General features: G+C 39.2%; 1 protein-coding gene across 1 annotated transcript in view; it reads right to left on the reverse strand.

Moving 5' to 3' along the window:
* The window catches only part of LOC124723036 (WASH complex subunit 1-like), a 79,880-nt gene that overhangs the window by 39,524 nt on the left and 17,678 nt on the right, over positions 1-22,678 (reverse strand). Inside the window, exon 4 of the mRNA XM_047248211.1 lies at positions 2,099-2,244. Within this exon, the coding sequence (XP_047104167.1) occupies positions 2,099-2,244 (146 nt within the window). The remainder of the gene's footprint in view (positions 1-2,098; positions 2,245-22,678) is intronic.

Raw genomic sequence — 22,678 nt, forward strand, 5'->3', positions numbered from 1 at the left:
ACCAAAACTGGTCAGAGTAAATGTGTAAAATTCAGTAAAGCAAAGTTAACATGCATGTCATAAAATAGGTAGCAAGAGACCCGAGTTCGAATCCCAGTCTTTGTACAAATTTCATTTGTCACTTCATCTGCACATGTACAGGAGATACAAAATGACTTAGACAAAATTTCTAGTATGTGTGATGAATGGTAGCTGGCTCTAAATGTAGAAAAATTTAAGTTAATGCAGATAAGTAGGAAAAACAAATTCGTAATATTTGAAAACAGCATTAGTAGTGTGTTCCTTGACACAGTCAGGTCGCTTCAATATCTAGGTGCAATGTTGCAAAGCAATATGAAATAGAACAAACAAGTAAGCATTGTTCACGGGTGTCAGTCGCAAGTCCTCCTTCACCAGCACACTCTTGAGAATACAACCAAAGCGACATAGGCTACCTAGTGTTGTCTTTACCGACCATTTCAATGCACACTTCACTTGTGCAGGGTTGGGCGACAAGTCCTGCAAGCACTGGAGTGGTCATTGCGGATTTATTCTTTGACCACCGAGGTCATCCAATCTTACTCCGTTGGATTACCATTTGTGGGGTTGGCTTAAGAGTGGAGTCCACAAGTGCAGAGTTGACACAAAGGAGGAACTTCTTGCTCATATGTTACATGCATGTTCTCTGTTAAAGAACCATACAAGTGAGCTCAGATTAGCAACACAGCAGCTGTCTACAAGAGCTGCAAAATGCATTGCAGTTGACTGGGGACTTTTTGAACACCTTTTATGAGGAAACACACACAATTAAACAAAATATTAGAGCACAATGTTTCATTCACTATCACATACATTTGTCCCGTTCTGTACTGTTTTCACTAGTTTCATCAGAAATACTTAAGAACAGGACATAAGTTCGTATAACCTTTTTTGTTCAGAATTACTACTACTACTACTACTACTACTACTACCACTACCATCATCCCTCAAAGCATGTACCTTCCTTCCAGTTCACCCTATAGAATACTGGTACAGCCATTTCTTGAGTACTGCTCATGTGTTTGGGATCCCAATCAGGTCGGATTAAAAGAAGACATTGACCCAATTCAGAGGTGGGGTACTAGATTTGTTACTGGGTTCAAACAACACACAAGCATTACAGATATGCTTCGGGAACTCAATTCAGAATCCCTGGAGGGAAGGCAATGTTCTTTCCAAGGAAAGCTATTAAAAAAAAATTTAGAGAACTCGGGTTTGAAGCTGACTGCAGAATGATCCTGGTGCACCAACATACATTTTATGTAAGAACCACTAATATAAGATAAGAGGAATTAGGGCCCATACAGAGGCATATAGATAATCTTTTTCCCTTGCTCTATTTCCAAGTGGAACTGGAAGAGAAAGACTAGCAGTGGTACAACGTACCCTCCACTAAGCACCATACGGTGGCTTGTGGGTTATGTATGAATATAGATGTTGATATAGATACAGATGTAGATTTGTATTCCATTAACATCTCTGCTCCAAATTTGGAGTGCTGTATAACAAAGTACTTCCCAAATGTGTGTCCCTGACAGAACTTCTACAAGTTTTGCAGACCCCAAACATGCTCAATAGAAAGTCCGCAAAAACAAGAATGCCATTAAGAAATCAGTTCACATGAAGCACTGTTTTGCAACAACCTGAAGGTTTGTTTGAGAGTGACATTTACAGGAGGTTCTCTATGGACATAGTAAACATGAGACAGAGCTGAGTAAAGCTTCAATTACTGAACTAGGCACAATGACAGCAGCAGATGATGCACAGTCCAGACAGTTTAAATATCACAGGAAGATGGATACTGGACTGTGCACCATTCCACGAGAGACTTCATTCAGGGAGATTTATATATTCGGCTTTTACATGGCATCATATATTTCTTTGAAAATAACATCAGTATGACGTGAACCGAGTACATCAAAGTGAAAGTAAACGTGAGCTATGTGTAGTACCAGCTTACTTAGAATTTTTTTTTTCTTTTACATACATGAAGCACTCCACTGCTAAACAGTAAATTAAGAGAACTGGACTGACAACACAATGTAGTCTATTATGATGCATGTCTCTCAGTATCACTTACGGGTTTTCAGAAGTGTTGAATAGGAGTAGGGAGCTAATAGAGTCCACATCACTAGGGAGACTCCCCAGTCCTTCTTCAGGGGCAATTTCCATATTTCTTCTTAACAGTTTACTGCTAACTTTTACATGAAAAAACTGCAATCTGTCCTGGAACAAAGATTTCGAACAGATTTATAACAATGAAATGCAAAGCAAAACTAGTAAAACTAGGCTGTCATCTCCTAGAAATGCCTGAAAATATTACACCCCCACCACCACATATGCTCTCTCTCTCTCTCTCTCTCTCTCTCTCTCTCTCTCTCTCTGTGTGTGTGTGTGTGTGTGTGTGTGTGTGTGTGTGTGTGTGTGTGTGTGAGCCCCAAGTTCACTGCTTGCTGAACAGTATCAAAGGCTTTTTAAAACTCAATAAACTTTGCATCACTATAAGCTCCACTATTTCCTGTCTCCTAAATCTTGTGAATGAACAAAGCAAGCTGCATTTCACACAATTGGTGCTTGCAGAATCCTTGTTAATTCCTACACAGGAGTTGTTTGGGCTCCAGGAAAGTCACAATATGCTGGCACAATATAATTCTGTAGGAAACTGACATCAGTGGGACAAGGCTATAGTTCTGTGCACAGGTCTTACTGATTGAAATGGCTGTAGCCTTCTCCAGTCGTGTGGCACACTTCATTGACCCAGTCACCTGTGGTAATCTGAATGCTAGAAGAGGTGCCATTTCCTTCATATATTCAATACAGAATCTAACGGACACCTCATCAGGTTCTCTGGCCTTTCCTGCACCATGCCATTTGAGCTGCTTTTCAATTCTGTGGTCCCTATTTCCATACCTGTTATTTTTGCATCTGTGTGATGGTCAAAGTTATGATATGTACTATGGTCTTCTTCAGTAAAGCAGGTTTGGAACACAGAATTTGTCATCTTCCATCTCAGTGCTATTATCATGAAAGAACCTGTAGACAGATGATCTTTTTGTTCCGGTGACTGATTTATGTAGGAACAAACCTTTTTAAGGGTTTTTAACAACTCAGAAGGTGAGATATTACTTTCAAATTCACTGAATGCTTCCTGTATGGTTGTCTTTACACTAGTTTTTGCTTTGTTCAGCCTTCTTCCCTTTTTTAATTGACTATACACCTATCTTTGTTTTTTTTTATTAACTTCCTAATATTATTGCTGAAATGTGATGAGTTGTTACCATCTCTCACTGTCTTCTTGACATCAATTTATTTGGCACGTAGCCTAGAATATGTATGAACTTCTGCCAGAGATTCTCTACATTCTTTTTCTCCCACCTGAATGTTTGCTGTCGAGTGCACAGATCTGTTCCAATCCTTTTTCTACTGCACTTGTTAATCAGAAGTATCCTTATGCCTTAAACTTTTTGTTTAATAGTAGTGACTGATTGTGTTGTTGCTGATCCACACATGGTTTGGCACTTTACTGCAGCTGATAAACAGTGGGATTTCCCTAACCTGATGTTTTTGTTTTTAAAAAAATCTGCATTGCACACATACTCTGCTACCTGACTAGCTGCTTACTGAGTGGATTGCATGTGTGACCTGGTAAGGGGGGACCGGTAGAAATCTGAACCCAAGGGAGAATCAAGTCTTATTCTATATCTTACACTTGTGGGCTATGTTGTTAAAAACCAGTGTGAAATGCCACTGTAGAATGTAATAAGATTTATTTGAATCTTCAAATCCCAGGAACTAAGGTAATCGGTGACAGCAATGGATATGGAGGTACATCATTATTAAATCTTATACTTTCTGGTAGTTCACCAAAGATCTTTTATACCCATGTATGTTGATTCTTTAAATTTAGCAAATATTTAGAGCCTACAGAGAAAATTTGAATCCCATGTTGCATGAATCACAATAAATGTGAAACAGATTTTCACTGCTACCTGCCAACATTTTAAGAACTAAAGGTACCATCACAAATATAAGCAGCCACAAAATTTAAATCTAGATATACATTTCTTTACTGAGGAACAGAGCAAGTTTAGACTTTATCGTAGACAATAAAATTAAAAAAATATTACAGGCAGACCAAATCTCTGATGGAATGGATAAACTTGATCTAAAAATAAACAAAATATATTACTGATGCAAATAAGTACAAGCATTAAATAACATATTAATTATACATCATGGTTTCTTAAGATACAGTGTAAAAATAGATGCAAAGTTAGAAGAAACAGACTCATCAGACAGGAAGTTGAAAATTTAGGTTATGAGAATTTATTTACTAATAGGGTGGTATACAAGACTGAATAAAGCAACAAGCTCAGCATCTTAGAAAATGAATCTCGTATTGGCATCTTGTGGAGTAGCAGTTAGCACCCTGACTGGCATGCTGCTGGTCACCAGTTCAAAACTTGCCACCAGCAAATATTTGTTATTTAGTTGTGTCATTTCTGGGAGGTCCTTGAAACTTCTTACATTTGCATATTCTGAAATATTCTATGTTTGTAGAAAATCAGCACTTTCCACACAGGAATTCAGTTCTATTCTGACTGTATGTTAGTGTAAACTTGCTTTCAGTGCTAAGTGTTGTGGTTCACTGATGACCATGCTTTTGGATTTGGACTAAACTGTGGTTACAACATGACATTATTTGATAGAGATGCCAGATACTTCAAAACATCTACATCAGTATGGCTGTAATTAGCCAAAGTAAAATTCATAGCCTACATTGACAAGAACGCGAATACAAGCACTTCATCATTCCAAGGGCCCATATATTCAGAGACCAATGGATTGCTGCAAGTCAGCTGCATAGCAGGCATCCATCAGTATTTCCCAGGGGGAGAGAGAGAGAGGTCAAAACCTGCCAAATGACGAAGGATTTGACTGAGTCCTCAGTCACCAAAGATGTGATGACATGATGTATTTGGTAATATGTGCTTTTACTTGTACAGCACGGCCCAGCAGTGGTTCAGGAACAATGAAAAGAAGCTAAACAGTTGGGACAAATTCCAAGCCGAATAAAAGAAAAAAAATCTGGTGATACTCCACAGTAGGTCACATAGTGGATTCAAATATGACAGAAGACATCAAAATCTCACACTTGAGGAAAGGTGTTGCAGATGGCACATACCAAGTTGTGCTGGTCAAGGATGTAGCAATAACAAAAGAATTGATCAAGTAGAGGAGAGGAGCACTCAAACAAGTTCCCCAGAAGATCAGAACTTACTGTTGTTCCACATCATTGACATCTGTTCATTGTAGAATCCAACATTTATACATATTTGGACTCTGCAAACCCCTGTGAAGTGCAGGGCAAACAGTACTTCCCACTGTACCACTTATTAGAGATTCTTGCTGCTTCATTCACATAAGGTTGGTTGGTTCTACACTCCTGGAAATATAAATAAGAACACCGTGAATTCATTGTCCCAGGAAGGGGAAACTTTATTGACACATTCCTGGGGTCAGATACATCACATGATCACACTGACTGAACCACAGGCACATAGACACAGGCAACAGAGCATGCACAATGTCGGCACTAGTACAGTGTATATCCACCTTTCGCAGCAATGCAGGCTGCTATTCTCCCATGGAGACGATCGTAGAGATGCTGGATGTAGTCCTGTGGAACGGCTTGCCATGCCATTTCCACCTGGCGCCTCAGTTGGACCAGCGTTCGTGCTGGACGTGCAGACCGCGTGAGACGACGCTTCATCCAGTCCCAAACATGCTCAATGGGGGACAGATCCGGAGATCTTGCTGGCCAGGGTAGTTGACTTACACCTTCTAGAGCACGTTGGGTGGCACGGGATACATGCAGACGTGCATTGTCCTGTTGGAACAGCAAGTTCCCTTGTCGGTCTAGGAATGGTAGAACGATGGGTTCGATGACGGTTTGGATGTACCGTGCACTATTCAGTGTCCCCTCGACGATCACCAGTGGTGTACGGCCAGTGTAGGAGATCGCTCCCCACACCATGATGCCGGGTGTTGGCCCTGTGTGCCTCGGTCGTATGCAGTCCTGATTGTGGCGCTCACCTGCACGGCGCCAAACACGCATACGACCATCATTGGCACCAAGGCAGAAGCGACTATCATCGCTGAAGAAGACACGTCTCCATTCGTCCCTCCATTCACGCCTGTCGCGACACCACTGCAGGCGGGCTGCACGATGTTGGGGCGTGAGCGGAAGACGGCCTAACGGTGTGCGGGACCGTAGCCCAGCTTCATGGAGACGGTTGCGAATGGTCCTCGCCGATACCCCAGGAGCAACAGTGTCCCTAATTTGCTGGGAAGTGGCGGTGCGGTCCCCTACGGCACTGCGTAGGATCCTACGGTCTTGGCGTGCATCCGTGCGTCGCTGCGGTCCGATCCCAGATCGACGGGAACGTGCACCTTCCGCCGACCACTGGCGACAACATCAATGTACTGTGGAGACCTCACGCCCCACGTGTTGAGCAATTCGGCGGTACGTCCACCCGGCCTCCCGCATGCCCACTATACGCCCTCGCTCAAAGTCCGTCAACTGCACATGCGGTTCACGTCCACGCTGTCGCGGCATGCTACCAGTGTTAAAGACTGCGATGGAGCTCCGTATGCCACGGCAAACTGGCTGACACTGACGGCGGCGGTGCACAAATGCTGCGCAGCTAGCGCCATTCGACGGCCAACACCGCGGTTCCTGATGTGTCCGCTGTGCCGTGCGTGTGATCATTGCTTGTACAGCCCTCTCGCAGTGTCCGGAGCAATTATGGTGGGTCTGACACACCGGTGTCAATGTGTTCTTTTTTCCATTTCCAGGAGTGTATTCATATAAGGAGTGCGGAAAGAAAGATGGATTCAGTGCCTCTGCACATGCCGTGAGTAGTCTAATCTTGGCTTTGCAGTCAACACAGGATCAATAGGTGGGGGTGGAGGGTGGTTGTATATTCACAGACACACACTTAATGCTGGTTCTCGAAACTTTGTAAGTATGCATCGTGGGATACTTGGTGTTTATCTTCAAGCATCTGCAAGTCAAGTTATTCAGTATTTGATTGACATCCGCCCATGGTTCAAACAAACCTGAGGCCATTTGCACTGCCTTTCTTTGTATTTCTTCAGTATTCCATGTTAGTCCAATTTGTTATGAGTCTCACACACTTCAGCAATTTTCTGTAAAGGGTCACAAAAGTGTTATGTGGGCAATTCCTTCATAGAATAACTGCATTTTCCCAATATCCTACCAATTAACCGAAGTCTGCCAACTACCTTTCCTACAAAGGCTGCCAAATATGTTGCCTACAAGTGTGCTTCTGTGATCATTCCATTTCATATCCCCAAAAATTGTGACCCCCAGGTATTTGAATGACATCACTCATGATTCATTGATATTGTTTCTGCATCTTATAAAGTGCAATATTCAACATTCCTCAACATTTAAAGCAAGTTTCCAATCTTTGTGCTACTTTGAAATCTTGTCAAGATATGACTAAATATTTGTGCAACTTTTTTCTGATAGTGACAACATTATGAAATGGATGGACTGCTACTCACCATAGAGAGATGTTAAGTCGCAGATAAGCACAACAAAAAGACTGCTAAACATGTGAGCTTTTAGCCGAAAGCTCACGTTTAGTAGTCTTTTCGTTGTCTGTCTGACTCAACATCATCTTTATATGATGAGTAGCAAGCTATCCTTTCCAAAATACTGTCATTATTCCATCCTGGCTTTTCCATTATTTCCTTTTTTCTGATAGTACTTTATTACAGATAACTGCATCATCTGCAGAAAGTCTGAGGTTACTATTAGTACTGTCTGCCAAGTCATAACTCTCCATTGCTCACACAGATGGCACTCGTCAGTTACGTGATTTTCCCACTCTACTTTGTCTGACTGGACTGGATGCAGTTTGTGCAATTTTCAGTACCTTTCCATTAACTCTCCATCCGTTAGCTTCAGCCATCAGTGGCTTTCTGTTATGCAGGGTTGCAGTGTTTATGAAACATTATTATGTCTTTGAGGACCTCTGTCATCCATGAGAGCACTACTGCTACAATCTAAAAGAAAGTAAATGTATGTTACTTCACTGCTTGCCTAGTTGCAATACAACTTTCACATGTGTAATTTTAGGCATATCTTAAAATAATTACAGTTAATTTGCTGTTTATCTAGATTACTTACCTACAACAAGGAAATATTCTCTACACTTTTAGTGTACGGAATAAATGTCAGAGGCTTTCCTAAAACCCATAGGGACAAGTTTAGTAGAGGTTCTGATGTATAGCTGGAGTGGTTCCACAAGCTGAGTGAAGAAGATTTGGCAGTGATATTGCTGACTCTAGGAACAAGGATTGTGTACATGAAAGTGGCAATGATTCAGGCACAGAACAGAAAGTATCAGAATATGATGAATATGAATCACAGGAAGAAGTAATCCAAGAGGACATATTTCTTTTAGGAAATGATGGAATAGCTGAATGGAGGAAAAGTAAATATCCTACCAATGTTAGAATAAGTTCTTTTAATATTATTATGTCTGTACCTGGATCCAGAAACAAAGCTCATATAACACAGACATAAATAGATATTAAAAAGTAATTTTTTGTATGAAAATTTAATGCCCATTATTGCAACATGTCCTAGTATTTACATCAATGAAGTTTGTAGTAACTTTTCTAGGGAAAGGAATGCCTAAAAGACAGATGTAAGAGAGATCAGAGCTTTCATTGGTTTGTAATATGAAATGAAATGATCGTAAGGCATTGGCCAGGAGGCCCTGTCCAGGGAAGTCTGGCTGCCCTGTTGCAAGTCTTATTTCATATGACGCCACATTGGGAAACTTGCGAGTCAATGAAGATGAAATGATGATGATAACACGACACCCAGTCCAAGGGTGGATAAAATCTCCAACCTGGCCGGGAATCGAACCCGGGCCCGCTGCATGGGAGGCAAGCACATTACAACTCAGCTAAGCACGCAGACGGTTTGTAATATATGTGTGGATGTCTGAAATGTTGTAGAGTTGTGGGATAACTCATTGGGCAATGGACTTTAATCATGCTACTTATGCACGAGTGAAAACTGATTCAGGTTGCACTTGAGATGTCTGAAGTTTGATAGCATTCTTGATAGATGTATTCACAGAGAGAATGACAAGTTGCCTGCTATCAAAGAGGAACTGGAGCTATTTATGCACGGTTACCAAAAATATTTTATCATCTAGTGTATACCTCACTGTATTTGTGTATGACGTGTATTATATTTAGATTTAAATAAAATACTTCTAAAATCATTTGTATAGACCGTTCAAACTGTCCAAATTCACTGCTAATGTTTTAGATGACACATTCCATTCACACGAGTGAGTGTGTCAGGAATTGTCGAGCGAGTGACAGAAGGTTAATAAACAATGTGAACAGCAAAAGCCCCAGCATATTTCTGTGGGACACCATAGAAGTTACCTCTACACCTGTCAATGACTCCATCCAAGATAACATGCAGTGTCCTCCTTAACACTAAATCCTCTATCCAGCCAGAAATTTCATTTGATACCACATATGTTTGTACTTTTGTTATTGAGTAGTACTCTTGGAATTTATTTGGTAAAGGAACATTTGAAAACGGAGATCAGCATTTCTACTTTTGTTTTGCTACACTCAATTTCAGTTCCTGTGTCATCCACAGATACCTGGAAATGCTAACATTAGTGTCACTGACAGCCTTTATGTATGATCAGAATTTTTTAGGTTCTTTATGAGCTATTCTAATAAGATTCTATCACAGTAGTCACTGAAGGTTTCACAAATTCACTTCTGACATTTAGACACGTTTTATTTAGCATTTTTCTATCTATATAGCTCTACGATTTGTTTTACAACTATTGCACAGTAATGAAAATGAAAGCTCTAAAACTAGCTGCAATAAGATAATTTGTTTTATATTTTACATGACAGACCTGTTTCGGCTTAACTGCCATTATCAAGTGATAAGATTATCTATACACAAATCGTGACTGTTTTATGTTTACATTTGTATTGGCAGTAACGTCTAGTTGGATGGCAGTTACGTCTAGTTGGAAGTGACAATCATATTCCATCTACAGTAAATTTTTTCTGTCAAGTTGTGATGAGTATATTTTTTGTAATTAAAAAAAATACATTTTTTGTAGATATGTTGACAGATCAATATTTTGACAGTTCTTTATTACAGATATGATGTTACATTTTGTTGTTTTTATTTTCCTTTGAATTTTGTCTATAGCCTCTGTATGATATGTTTTCCATATAACAATCTCGTTTCATATTTATTATGTCAATAATGTTTTCAAGATAGTATTTGTGTGTTCATTTAGAATGTGTGTTGATATTTTCTTGAGTGGAACAGGAAACTGTATCTATGCTTTATAGATCTAGAAAAGGCATATGACCGGGTTCCTAGGAGGAAGTTATTGTCTGTTCTACGAGATTATGGAATAGGAGGCAAACTGTTGCAAGCAATTAAAGGTCTTTACATAGATAGTCAGGCAGCAGTTAGAGTTGACGGTAAATTGAGTTCATAGTTCAGAGTAGTTTCAGGGGTATGACAAGACTGCAACCTGTGTCCACTGTTGTTCGTATTATTTATGGATCATATGTTGAAAACAATAGACTGGCTGGGTGAGATTAAAATATGTGAACACAAAATAAGCAGTCTCGCATATACGGATGACTTAGTTGTGATGGCAGATTCGATTGAAAGTTTGCAAAGTAGTATTTCAGAGCTAGATCAGAAATGTAAGGACTATGGTATGAACATTAGCATCTCCAAAACGAACGTAATGTCAGTGGGAAAGAGAGATAAACGGATTGAGTGCCAAATAGGAGGAACAAAGTTAGAACAGGTGGACGGTTTCAAGTACTTAGGGTTTCAAGTACTTAGGATGCATATTCTCACAGGATGGCAACATCGTGAATGAACTGGAAGCGAGGTGCAGCAAAGCTAATGCAGTGAGTGCTCAGCTATGATCTACTCTCTTCTGAGAAGGAAGTCAGTACCGAGACTAAGTTATCTGTGCACCATTCAATCTTTCAACCAACTTTGTTGTATGGGAGAAAAGGTGGGTGGATTCAGGTTACCTTATCAATAAGGTTGAGGTTACGGATATGAAAGTAGCTAGGATGATTGCAGGTACATCTATAGTAGATGGAAACAATGGCAGGAGGGTGTCCACAATGAGGAAATCAAAGAAAAACTGGGAATGAACTCTATAGATGTAGCAGTCAGGGCGAACAGGCTTAGATGGTGGGGTCATATGAGAAGCAAGGTTACCCAAGGGACTCATGGGTTCAGCAGTAGAGGGTAGGAGTAGTCAGGGTAGACCAAGGAGAAGGTACCTGGATTCAGTTAAGAATGATTTTGAAGTAATAGGCTTAACATCAGAAGAGGCACCAATGTTGGCACTGAATAGGGGATCATGGAGGAATTTTATAAGGGGGACTATGCTCCAGACTGAACGCTGAAAGGCATAATCAGTCTTAAATGATGATGATGATGAATATATAGGGTGACAATTATTGAATTATTGAACTATATGAAAAAAATGTAAATTAGTTACAAACTATAGTGTGCACACACTTAATTCAACATATAAACGTCATTACAGATATTCGGATTTAGGTCATGACATGTTCGACATGCCTGCCATCACTGACGATCATGTGGTGCAGACAAATAGTGAAATTCTGCACGACCCCCTAAAGTGTCGGAACATCGATTGCAGTCGATGACCTGAATGGCTGTTTTGAGCTCAGCAATGGTTTTGGGGTTATTGCTGTACACCTTGTATTTAATACAGCCCCACAAAAAGGCTATCTCATGTGTACAGATCTGGAGAATATGGCGGCCAATCAAGGCCCATGCCAGTGACCTCTGGGTGCCTCAGAGCCAGAATGCAGTCCGCAAAGTGCTCATCCACGGCATCAAACACTCTCCTGCTTCGATGGGGTCGAGTTCTGTCTTGCATGAACCACGTCTTGTGAAATCAGGGTCACTTTGGATAATGAGGATGAAATAATCTTACACTACCTTCACATACTGTTCAGTAGTCACCGTGCCATCATAGCATATTGCACCAATTATTCCGTGACTGGAAATTGCATACCACACAGTCACCCATTGAGGGTGAAGAGACTTCTCGATTGTGAAATGTGGATTCTCAGTCCCCCATATGCGCCAATTTTACTTATTGACAAACCCATCCAAATAAAAGTGGAATTGATTGATAAACCAAACCATGCACATACTTACTAATTCCCATCACACCCGGCCAACCATGCAGTTTGAACATCCTAGTATCTGAGGTGAAAGACCCAGTTATAAGGTTATGTCCTTCCTTGATCCTGAGTCTTGCTCAAAAAAATCTTAAATGCAGCTTCAATATCTATCTTTGTAGATTTGAGATTCTGTCTACTGCAACAAAAACATTACTTCCATTTTCCATTAATATATCCTTTCATTGTATGCTTAGATTTACCCCAAAAATCTCACCAGTATCAATTTTGAGTTCTAGTAAGCTTTCTGTGCCTTGTATAATGTCAGCTCCACTCTTTCTTTTTTTTTTTTTTTTTTTTTTTTTTTTTTTTAAAAAAACTTCAAACTCTGGCACTTTGTTGTGAATATCTTGGCAGTTGATCACTGTCATTTTAAAGTCACAACTATGGGAGCCATTTCTTTGGATCTGACACTAACACTTTGTGGTATCCTACAACTGTAGTTATTTGGACTGGATGGAGATTCCCTTAATCTACAAAAATCTTGTGTGTACCCCACTCACAATCAGTCACCAGTATTGCAGACTCTGATGTGTGGTGTATACCTGACCCATTTATGGCACCCTATGATTCATCAACCCTGTGGATACTATGTTGAGATAGTCACAGCCCAGCCAGGTATTCTGATGACTGACAGACCCCTAACCTTTTGTACTTGCCTCCCCCTGGCACAGATCACAGCAGACTTTTTAACACATAAGCCTTTGATTGAAGCCTTCCACTCAGCTCAGAACCAGATGCCACAATGATGACTATAGGTCTCCCAGCTTCATGGCGTCTCACCATCTAGGAAGTAAATATGCAGCCATGGTGTGTAACATAAACAACTAGCAGGAAGCAACCTCTGCTGCATGCCAATTAATATTTTGAAGAAATTCCCCCTTTCCCGCTCTGCCTGTTTCCCTACCAATCCAAGGACGATGGTCCATTAACAGTGGTTGGAAAAATTTCATCCAGTAATCCCACTTCTCCATAAGTGTCAGAAAACTCCCTTTTATAAGTAAAATCGACACTGATCTTTGACAGTGTTCAGCTATATGGGAACACCAGAAGATCCTGAATATGATCTCAGCAGAGGCCTCAATGTCAACTGTGTAAGAAGAAACTCCAGAGGAATATGACATAGTGTAACAGTCTAGAAGATTTTACATTTTATGGCAACAGCCACGAAAGACTGAATAATAGATATCTCCTCCTATTTTCTTTTCTTTCATCTTTTGATTTAATTGAATCTCAACTCCAGTTTGCTATGCATAAAAACTCACTTCATCTTTGAATACTTGCTACAAGCAACTTCTTCTTCATGTGTGTTATATGTTTTCGTCTCATTTTTCACACAGCCGCGAGTTACAAAATTAACTAATTATGTGTTATGTGGAGAATTTTATTTATTTCTTTATATTTCTATGGATCTGAGAGATCATGTGAGCCAAAGCTACTTGAATATGAAAAAAGTCGGTACACAATTCACACAATCTTCTTTCTTCTTCTCCCTAGCGTTCATACCACCTCGTATGGAGTCCAGGTTTACAGGATTTAGCAAATTTTGTTTTGTTATTTAACTTTGTGGCTCAATGCCTTTCCTGATTCGTTACTCGCCAATGTAACCTAAGGTTCCGTCTTGTGTCGTCTGCCTGTGAATAGTGTGAACTTTATTCTATGTGTTATTGCATTTTAACTGTATGAATATGGACTTCTCTGAGACAGAATTTGGGGACCAGCCCAGCATTTGCCTAAACAAGTGTGGGAAAGTGGCTAAAAGCACCATCAGACTGGCCAGTGTATCACCACATGGTCTTTAATCTGACACGCAGATTTGATCCAAGTCTGGTTCACCTCCATACCTTCCAAGCTAGATTGCTGTGCATTATACTATATGAGCAGGTCTCTACATAATTCACAGGATGATGTTTGGTTTAAAAATTAAAGACACTTAACTGTTTTTAAAAATTTGAAACAAAGGATTTGGGATAGTACAGTGAAACCTCTTTATAACGGTCCCCTATATAATGTTTTCCTCTATGTTACATCTGTTTTTTTCAGTCCCGGCTAAAAGCCCATACAAACAATGTTAAATTTTCCTCTTGACTGCTTTTCCTCTATATTACAATTTCCTCCATGTAATGCTTATATTTTTGGAACCCTGGTCAATTATTTACCTCTTTATAACATTTAAGTGACTGGATGTAGATGCATCGTTTTCCGTTCTGTGGATTCACAGTTTGCACCGGCTCGGAAAGCCCGCGCTCAGCGTGTTTAATGTGTCAGTGGCAGAACCTGGTCATGTGATATATGACACGCATTCTACTTGCGATCTTTTTAGCGCCATTTACTTTCACCCATCCACCTGCCGGGCCCCATGTTTTAATTACAAAAAACTAATCATTTGATACATGATCATTTGCAATGAATATCATATTACAGTGTTGTGAAAATTTAAAATGTCATCTATGGCACCATTTGTCAAAGCTGATTAGTGGTTCCGGATCTTCAGTAATGCCCTATAATTATTATTTGGAAGTCTTCCTCTTTATAGTGTTTTCCTCTATACAGTGTTCAGAATTTGTGGTCCCTTGGAAAACGTTATATAGAGGTTTCACTGTATACACTCTCTCATCAAAAGTTTTTGGACACTTAAAGTGGACTTTAATCCGTTGTCTTTATGACAGTTTGAACTCTGCTGGGTACACTTTCAGTCAGGTGTCTGGATGTCTGAGGAGCAATGGCACCCTATTCTTCCTCAGCAGCCAAAGCCAGAGAAGGTACTGATGTAGGACATTGGGGTCTGAAGCAAAGTCAACATTCTCATTCACCCCAAAGGTGTTTCATACGATTCAGGTCGTGACCCTGGGCAGGCCAGTCCTTTTCAGGAATGTTGCTGCCCACAAATTGTTGCCTCAAAGGATGTTGCTTTATGACAAGATGCACTGCCATGCTGATACAGTCATGGTCTCCAAACTATTCCTCTGCTGTGCACAGTACACAATGCTGTAAAATGTGTTCATATCTTTCTGCATTTAGGGTTTTTCAAGGGACATAAGGGGACCATACCATAACCAAGAAAAACACTACCATAACATAACAGCATTTCCACTGTACTGTTCTTCACTGTTGGCACTTACACGTGGTGGCAGGTAATGTTCTGCAGGCATTCACCAAACCCAAACCCTTCCACTGGATTACCACAGGGTGTAGCATGACTCATCATTGAATCACTCATTTCCAGTCATCCACTTTCCAGTGGTGCTGTTCTTTACACCGCTTCAAGCATCCCTGTGCTTTGACTACAGAAATGGGTGGCTTACAAGGAGCTGCTCAACAATTGTACCTGAGTCTTGTTCACTCTTTACTCCCTCTGCTGGACTACTGGTAGCACTTTGGAACTCGAGTGATTCCTTCTGGTGGTGATACAAGATATTTTACATCCACCCTCCATAATGTTCCACAGTCCCTGTCTGGTAGTACATAATGTCTGCTTCGACTTGGTTTACCTGTGGTTGTTCCTTTATGTTTCCAATTCACAATCACATCACTAAAAGTAGACTTGTGCAGCTTTAGAATGGTTGAAATGTCCCTGATGGATTTGCTACTCAGGTGGCAGACAACTAATGATGAAAATGATGATTAGTGTTTTAAGACACTTAACAATGAGGTCATTAACACCCTTGCATAAAATGAAAATGATAAGGGTGGTGAATATACATTAAAAGTAACTATAAATTTTAATTTTAATAGCAAGCTATACCAACAAATGAAAGTTTAAAATACAACACTGACATTTTGAAATCCATAAAAGCCCTGGCAACATGCTAACAAAACACTGCAGAATAACAAGATAGGATCAAGGCTAAACAACTAGTACAGATCTAGTGAACAGGGTCCAGGTTATTGTGACAAGGTGAATACTTAGAAATAATGGGTGAACAAACCACACTCTACACATTAAAATCTCACACCCAACAGTTTGGAAAGGAGTCCTGACGTCACATCAAACCTTAAAACACAAACCGCACTTGCTTCAGTATCAGTTAAAGGGCAGGTCCTGTGAAAGATCCACATCTACCCTCAGGTTGTCATATAAAACACACTCAATTACAATATGTCATTTTGACAGCTGTGTTTCACGTCTGACACTGGTGGCACCTTAGATTATGCCATGTGTCAATGAACAATGTCCCACTCTTCTTTGACTTGTCAGGGTCGGAAGTAAGTAGGCTATGTCACACTGAAAGTTTCAATGACTGCAGCTTATTGCTCCTCATTTACAGTCCCTGAGCCTTCCAGCAACACATGGTCTTCCAAGTCACATGTGTGGTAACAGATCGCAGGGGGACTGAACAGTGACCAGGTGATGGAAGGGACCAAGCATCCATGGCAGCCGCATCAGTAAATTTATTGCCCCCGAATCCCTATGTGCCCTGGACCTTGGAACCCAACAGTAAATTATTTCTTTTTTCTGCTATGAAAGAGAGAGAGAGAGAGAGAGAGAGAGAGAGAGAGAGAGAGAGAGAGAGACCTGGACTTCTTGTGCCACCCTATCTGCTGGGTATATCTGACCAATACCAAGATGAGCACTTTGTGAATCTGAGCAGGTGCCATCTCAACTGCTCCAGTACTTACAAGATAGGAAACAATTCTACATGAGTAAACTAAAAATTGATCCCAGAACCCTTTCTTAAGGACGAATTCAGGAAACAAGACAGAGAAGCTGACAAAGTCCCCCTGCTTAGACCCAGTGGTGTAAACACTAATAAAATCCAGGCGGCAATGTAAAAAGTAGTATCAAAATGTAATCTGGGGTACAATTCTTCCCGTACCCATTCAATTAAAAACATAACCTAGGCCTCTTTAGTAGCCAGGGGGATTCCCTCCTTCAGCCCTGGCTGTGGACTTCATGCAAAAAAGCAGCATCTACCTGTAATTACTTGAGGTTCTCTCAGCTCAGTCTACTGTTACTGCTTCTCTACTGACAACACAATACTCACCCCACCACCGTTTATACTGGCGGGTCTGCGTCTCATGACATCTAGTGGTCAATTCCACATTACACAGGGCTGTCCAGATGCTTTTTGGTCAGATAGTGCATAAAAATGAATGGCACATTACACTGTGCGGAACACTGATGAAAACAAAAGGACTGTGCCACATAGAAGCCTGTCAACTTAGATTTTAAAATCTGAGATTTATCCCTCAACTTTGAGTTTTGCACACCTCTCTACTCAATCATTAAGAAGCATTTTCAAAAATGCAAATAGTTTTTCTGTTGAGTGAATGTTTTAATTCCTTTTGAATGTGACTCTATTATTAACCAGAAATCTCACAAGACAGTATACTTAAAAGGATGGCAGAGTTAGAATACCAAGACACTCAAATAATGGTTCAAATGAAGTTTGGGAACAGACACCATAAATTTTCCTGACTACCGTTTTCTAATCTAAGTATATTTTTATGAACACAAAAAGTTACCCAAACTATAATACCATCAGAGAAAATGGAGCAGAAGTAAGCCAAGTAAATAAGCTTTCGTGTTTCGTTCTCAGTGAGAGTGGAGGCTATTCTTACAGTGAAAGATTGCAGTACTGAGTTTCTGCACAAGTTCCTGAATGCATTACATACAAGAAAGGCTTTTAACCTGTCTTCAATCCCACGATTTTTAATGTTTGACTTCACTGATTATTTGATCACCCTGTGGTAACATTTCATTTTTACAAGAATTCTACATCAGAAACTGTAAAAGCAGTGTTTTGTTGCTTTTAAGTAACAATCTCTTCTCTATAAGTGATGAGATGAACTTAACGATGAATCTGTCTGCCGAATTAGTAATGTCACATTCTACATATTTTACGAAGAAAATTTTTGTAATACTCCATTACGTTTAGCGGTAGATCACTGATATATATTACGAAAAGCAGTGGACCCCGCCCCTTCACTTTTTCTTTTTACAGCTTGCCAATCAGATTCAAATCTGATGCCTGTTTGATGACATTGAAAGAAATATTCTTCCTCCTTATTTGCTGGATATGCAATGAACCATTGTGGAGGTGTTTCCCTAATTCTTGAATGATCCATATAATGCAAATTTACAGCATAGGCTACATAATCAAATTATGTTGTAAAATCAAGAAATATACCTTCTATCCTTGAATAATCTTTTACAACTGCAAGCGCGACACACACAAAACAATAAATTGCATAGTCTGTTTCTGCTCCCTTCCTGAATACATCTTACAGTCTGACAAATTATGCATTCAGTATCAATTAAATTCAAAGAAAGCTATAACACTGGTTTCATTCAATATTCTGTCAGTTTTTATATTTACTTTCATCAAAGACAAGGGTGACAAACTGCTAACAAAAGCAAGGCAACCCCCAAGCCAGAACACTACTGGGGTTTCAGTGTACTCTTACTCAGGGACATTTTGCTGCTACGCCTTACATGTGGCTCTCCAGTTTATGTCTGAATGTCAGTTGACTGGCTGCATAAACAATTATTATCCGAGTCATTTCCATTAGATACCTACAGTCCATACAGTAAAACAAGAGGCCCAACAGATAAAGTGGCCCCTGTGTGGCTGCTTCGTGCATTTACCTTGACTGATCACGTAACGTGATTTTGGAATCAACTAAAAATACTATGGTGGTGCTGGCTATTGTTTTTTGTCACATGGCTTCAGTACTGCCAGCAGCTATTTGTACATCACAGTTGAAAGCTGGCAACATCAGTACTGCCAGTAGCCTGGTCTCTTCTTTCACGGTACAAAGTATAGTCCAGTCCACCCTGTGAGTGTCTCTACACAAACCTAACACCAACAGCCTGCACATGTCACTTTCTCCCATGTGTAGCACAAATCCCATGCCTAATCAAACATGGCTGATACAGCAATTACCACCTGCTACTGATACACACAAGACAATCACAATGCAGCAAAGCAAACTAGTAAAAGTTCACAAGTGCTAACGTACTGTTTGTCTCAAAGTCATTAATAGTTACTGTTTGTCTGAAAGTCATTAATAACTACTCACTAGAAAAATCACCCTGACACAATGATTAACATAATCGGTATTTTTGGTTTGTGGTAGAGAGATGTTAGTTGTTTTTGTTTAAACTCTTCACAGAAATTTTGTAAATAGAAGCTCTCAGCAATTTAGCTAGGGTTTGAGACAGATAATTTGTATTGTGAATTAAGCCATTTAATTTTAATTGCAAATGCCCCCACACTCGCATTACTTTAATTATTCTCTCCAACTGTGATTTGCTACAACTAAGTGAACCATACCATACTTAGAATCTACGGACCCTAGCTTGAATTTGTGATGCGGACCTTAGCAGGGGAAATTTTAAGTCAATTAACACATAAAATCATCATTTTAAAGACTTTTTAAATAAAAGGTTTATTGTTCAACTATCTAATATTTTAATATACAGTGATTTAATAAATTAACAGCATTTAAAAATTTACAGAATGAAATCATCATGGTATTCACCACGCTATTTAACATAGCCGTGAACAAATATATTGGTATCAGTATAATTATTACCACAAAATATATTTTTGTAAAATACATTCATATTTTTTAATACACATCCCTTTATGTGACTTTCGACTTTACCACAAGTGTTCATGGAGGTCACATGACTTCACTATGACATCACAAGTAACTATCTCTCACACAATGTATATATTAATGCATCTTTTATGTTTCCCACAACATCTCATTAACAAATAAAGTTATCTAAAAATGGTTTTACCAGCCTCAAGAACTCAAGAATCCACATCTGGTAACAGAAAGTAAAATAATAGTAGTAATAATAGTAAAAAATAGTAATAATAATAATAATAATTAGAAAATCTAATTTGTGAAACACAGACAGTATCTAAAGTTGAATTTATGGGACAAATATCTCAGCCCTTCAAAATAAACAGAAGTACATAACAAGGTGATAGCCTATCTTCAATTCTTTTTAATTGAGTTCTAGAAAGAACTGCAAGAATTATGAATGAAAAATTGAATGAATATAAGATTTGACCGATAAGGCTGGGAAGAGGAGTAAATTGTCTTACATTTGCACATGACTGCTACACTATCTGAAAATGTGACTTCTGTTGCAACACAAATTAATCTTTTACAAGAAATAGCCAGTAGGTACTGTAAAAATTTCTGCAGAAAAAAACAGATTTTTTACAAACATTAAAAATGTACCGAACTTTCTGAAAACAGATATTGGACAAATCGAAAGGGTTAAAAAATTTGGATATTTTGGAGACATAGTCCAAAAAGATGGTTTGGAAAATGCTGGTATTGACGAAATGATACATAAAATGGGATGGGCATATGGTACAGCTGAAGACCTTTACAACAAAAATGCCTATCTAAAGATCAAAAATAAGGCATCACAATACAATAACGAAGCCAGTCTGTCTATATGCAAGTGACCGTAAAGCATTAAACTATAATTTCAATAACATAGAAATATTAGAAAGGTGAATCATTCAAAAAACATTAGGCTCACAAAAAACTATGGACAGATGGAAATCATGTAGTACTGATGAAACTGATCGAAACTGAGAAAACATATACGAAGTAATAAGAAAAAGATGACTGGTATTTTCTGGACATTAATATTAAATGCAAGAGTGTGGATAACCTAAAAGATCTACAAATATTTGTGGGACAAGAAGTCAACAACACGATATCTCCACAAAATAAAAAGGGGTTTTGGAAAAAAAAAACCTAATATAAAAGCTGAAGAAACAACTGAAGAAGTGTTTAGGGAAAAAGTATTGAATGTGAAAGGATTCAAAGGTAGGAGAGTGAAGAAACTGGTCTGAAGTGGTCAGAAGAAACGAAGAGAAAACACAGTTAACATGTGAAAGAATACTGGAAGAAAAGAAGAGAACAATGAATTAAAATTGGCATGTGATCCATTGTTGGCTTATCCAAGAATAATAATAATAACAATAATAATTATTATTATTCCATGCTAAGTGGTTTTGATGTTCCCGCACAGCTGTCACTGATTTTGATGAAATTGTGTATGAACATTTGCACATGTACCCAATTAACACTGGCAAATTTTCACTATTACTAATTCAATACTTCTGGATATATAGTCATTTGTTTGACCCCATCAAAGGGATGGCATTTACTACTGAAACACCTGGTTTTTTGTTCTACCAGTTCTTTTCTTCTCCAGTTTCACCTGGCTATTAAAATGACAGATATTGAGAAGTACACAATCTTTTATGGAGGCTGTGAGACAGGGCACAAACTGGGTATGGCATTTTCTGTGAGTAAGGCTCTGGCTGCTAATGAATCTAGGTTTGAGGCTGTGAGCCACAGAATAGCAGTTTTAATAAAAAACATAGAGAGATGTAAAATATCATTTGTGAATTGCCATCCACCTACAACATAAAGTACATCCCACATTAAGGATGAATTCTATGCAGAACTGGGGGTATTCATATATGCCATCCAAAATAATTGTTAAGTCCTATTAGGAGACATGAATGCTACAGTTGGGAGAGAGAATGCATTCCAGTCAACAACTGGAAGACAGTGTCTTCATGAATGACAATGACATCATATTCAAAACCTTTGCAACATCCAAAGGTATATTCATAAGCAGCACACATTTCCAACGGAAGGATATACATAAAGGAACTTGGGTACCGCCAGATGGTAAAACAGTTAATCAGATAGACCACATTGCAACAGATATCAAAGCAAAGAACTGGATGAGGGACGTGAAGACAGCAAAGGGTGCAGAGTGTGGGAGTAATCATTTCCTTGTAAACAGCTGGCTAAAAATACAAACCAGACCTAAAGTTAGAAGCAACCTTACACAAGTTGTCCACTATCCTATCGATGCACTGAAAGACAACACAAAGAAAGAAGAATTTCAGTTCCAGCTCAGCAACTGCTTTCAAAATCTGCAGGAAGAGGTATCACAAGAGAACCAGATGAAATGTGGAAAGAAGTTAAGGATGCCATAAATGATGTAGCGAATGTAGTCATCAAGAAGCAGATCAGAGGCAAAAAAGATTTGGTTTGGGGATGAATGTATTAAGGCATTAGATAAGAGAAGAGAAGCCAAGGAGAGCTGGTAACAAGGGGCTGATTTTGCACAAGGCAAAGCACAGTTCGGAGAACTACTCAAGCAACCCTGAGAAGAGCAAAGAGAATGTACATTAAAGGACTGATAGATGAGGCTCAATAAGATTTCTTGAGGAAAGAAGTGCAAAAGATGTACCAGAAAGTAAAATTCTTCAAGAAGGGATATCAAAGCCGCCAAAAATTCATCAAAGACAAT

The sequence above is a fragment of the Schistocerca piceifrons genome, chromosome X, assembly GCF_021461385.2.
Source record: "Schistocerca piceifrons isolate TAMUIC-IGC-003096 chromosome X, iqSchPice1.1, whole genome shotgun sequence".
Taxonomy (NCBI): domain Eukaryota; kingdom Metazoa; phylum Arthropoda; class Insecta; order Orthoptera; family Acrididae; genus Schistocerca; species Schistocerca piceifrons.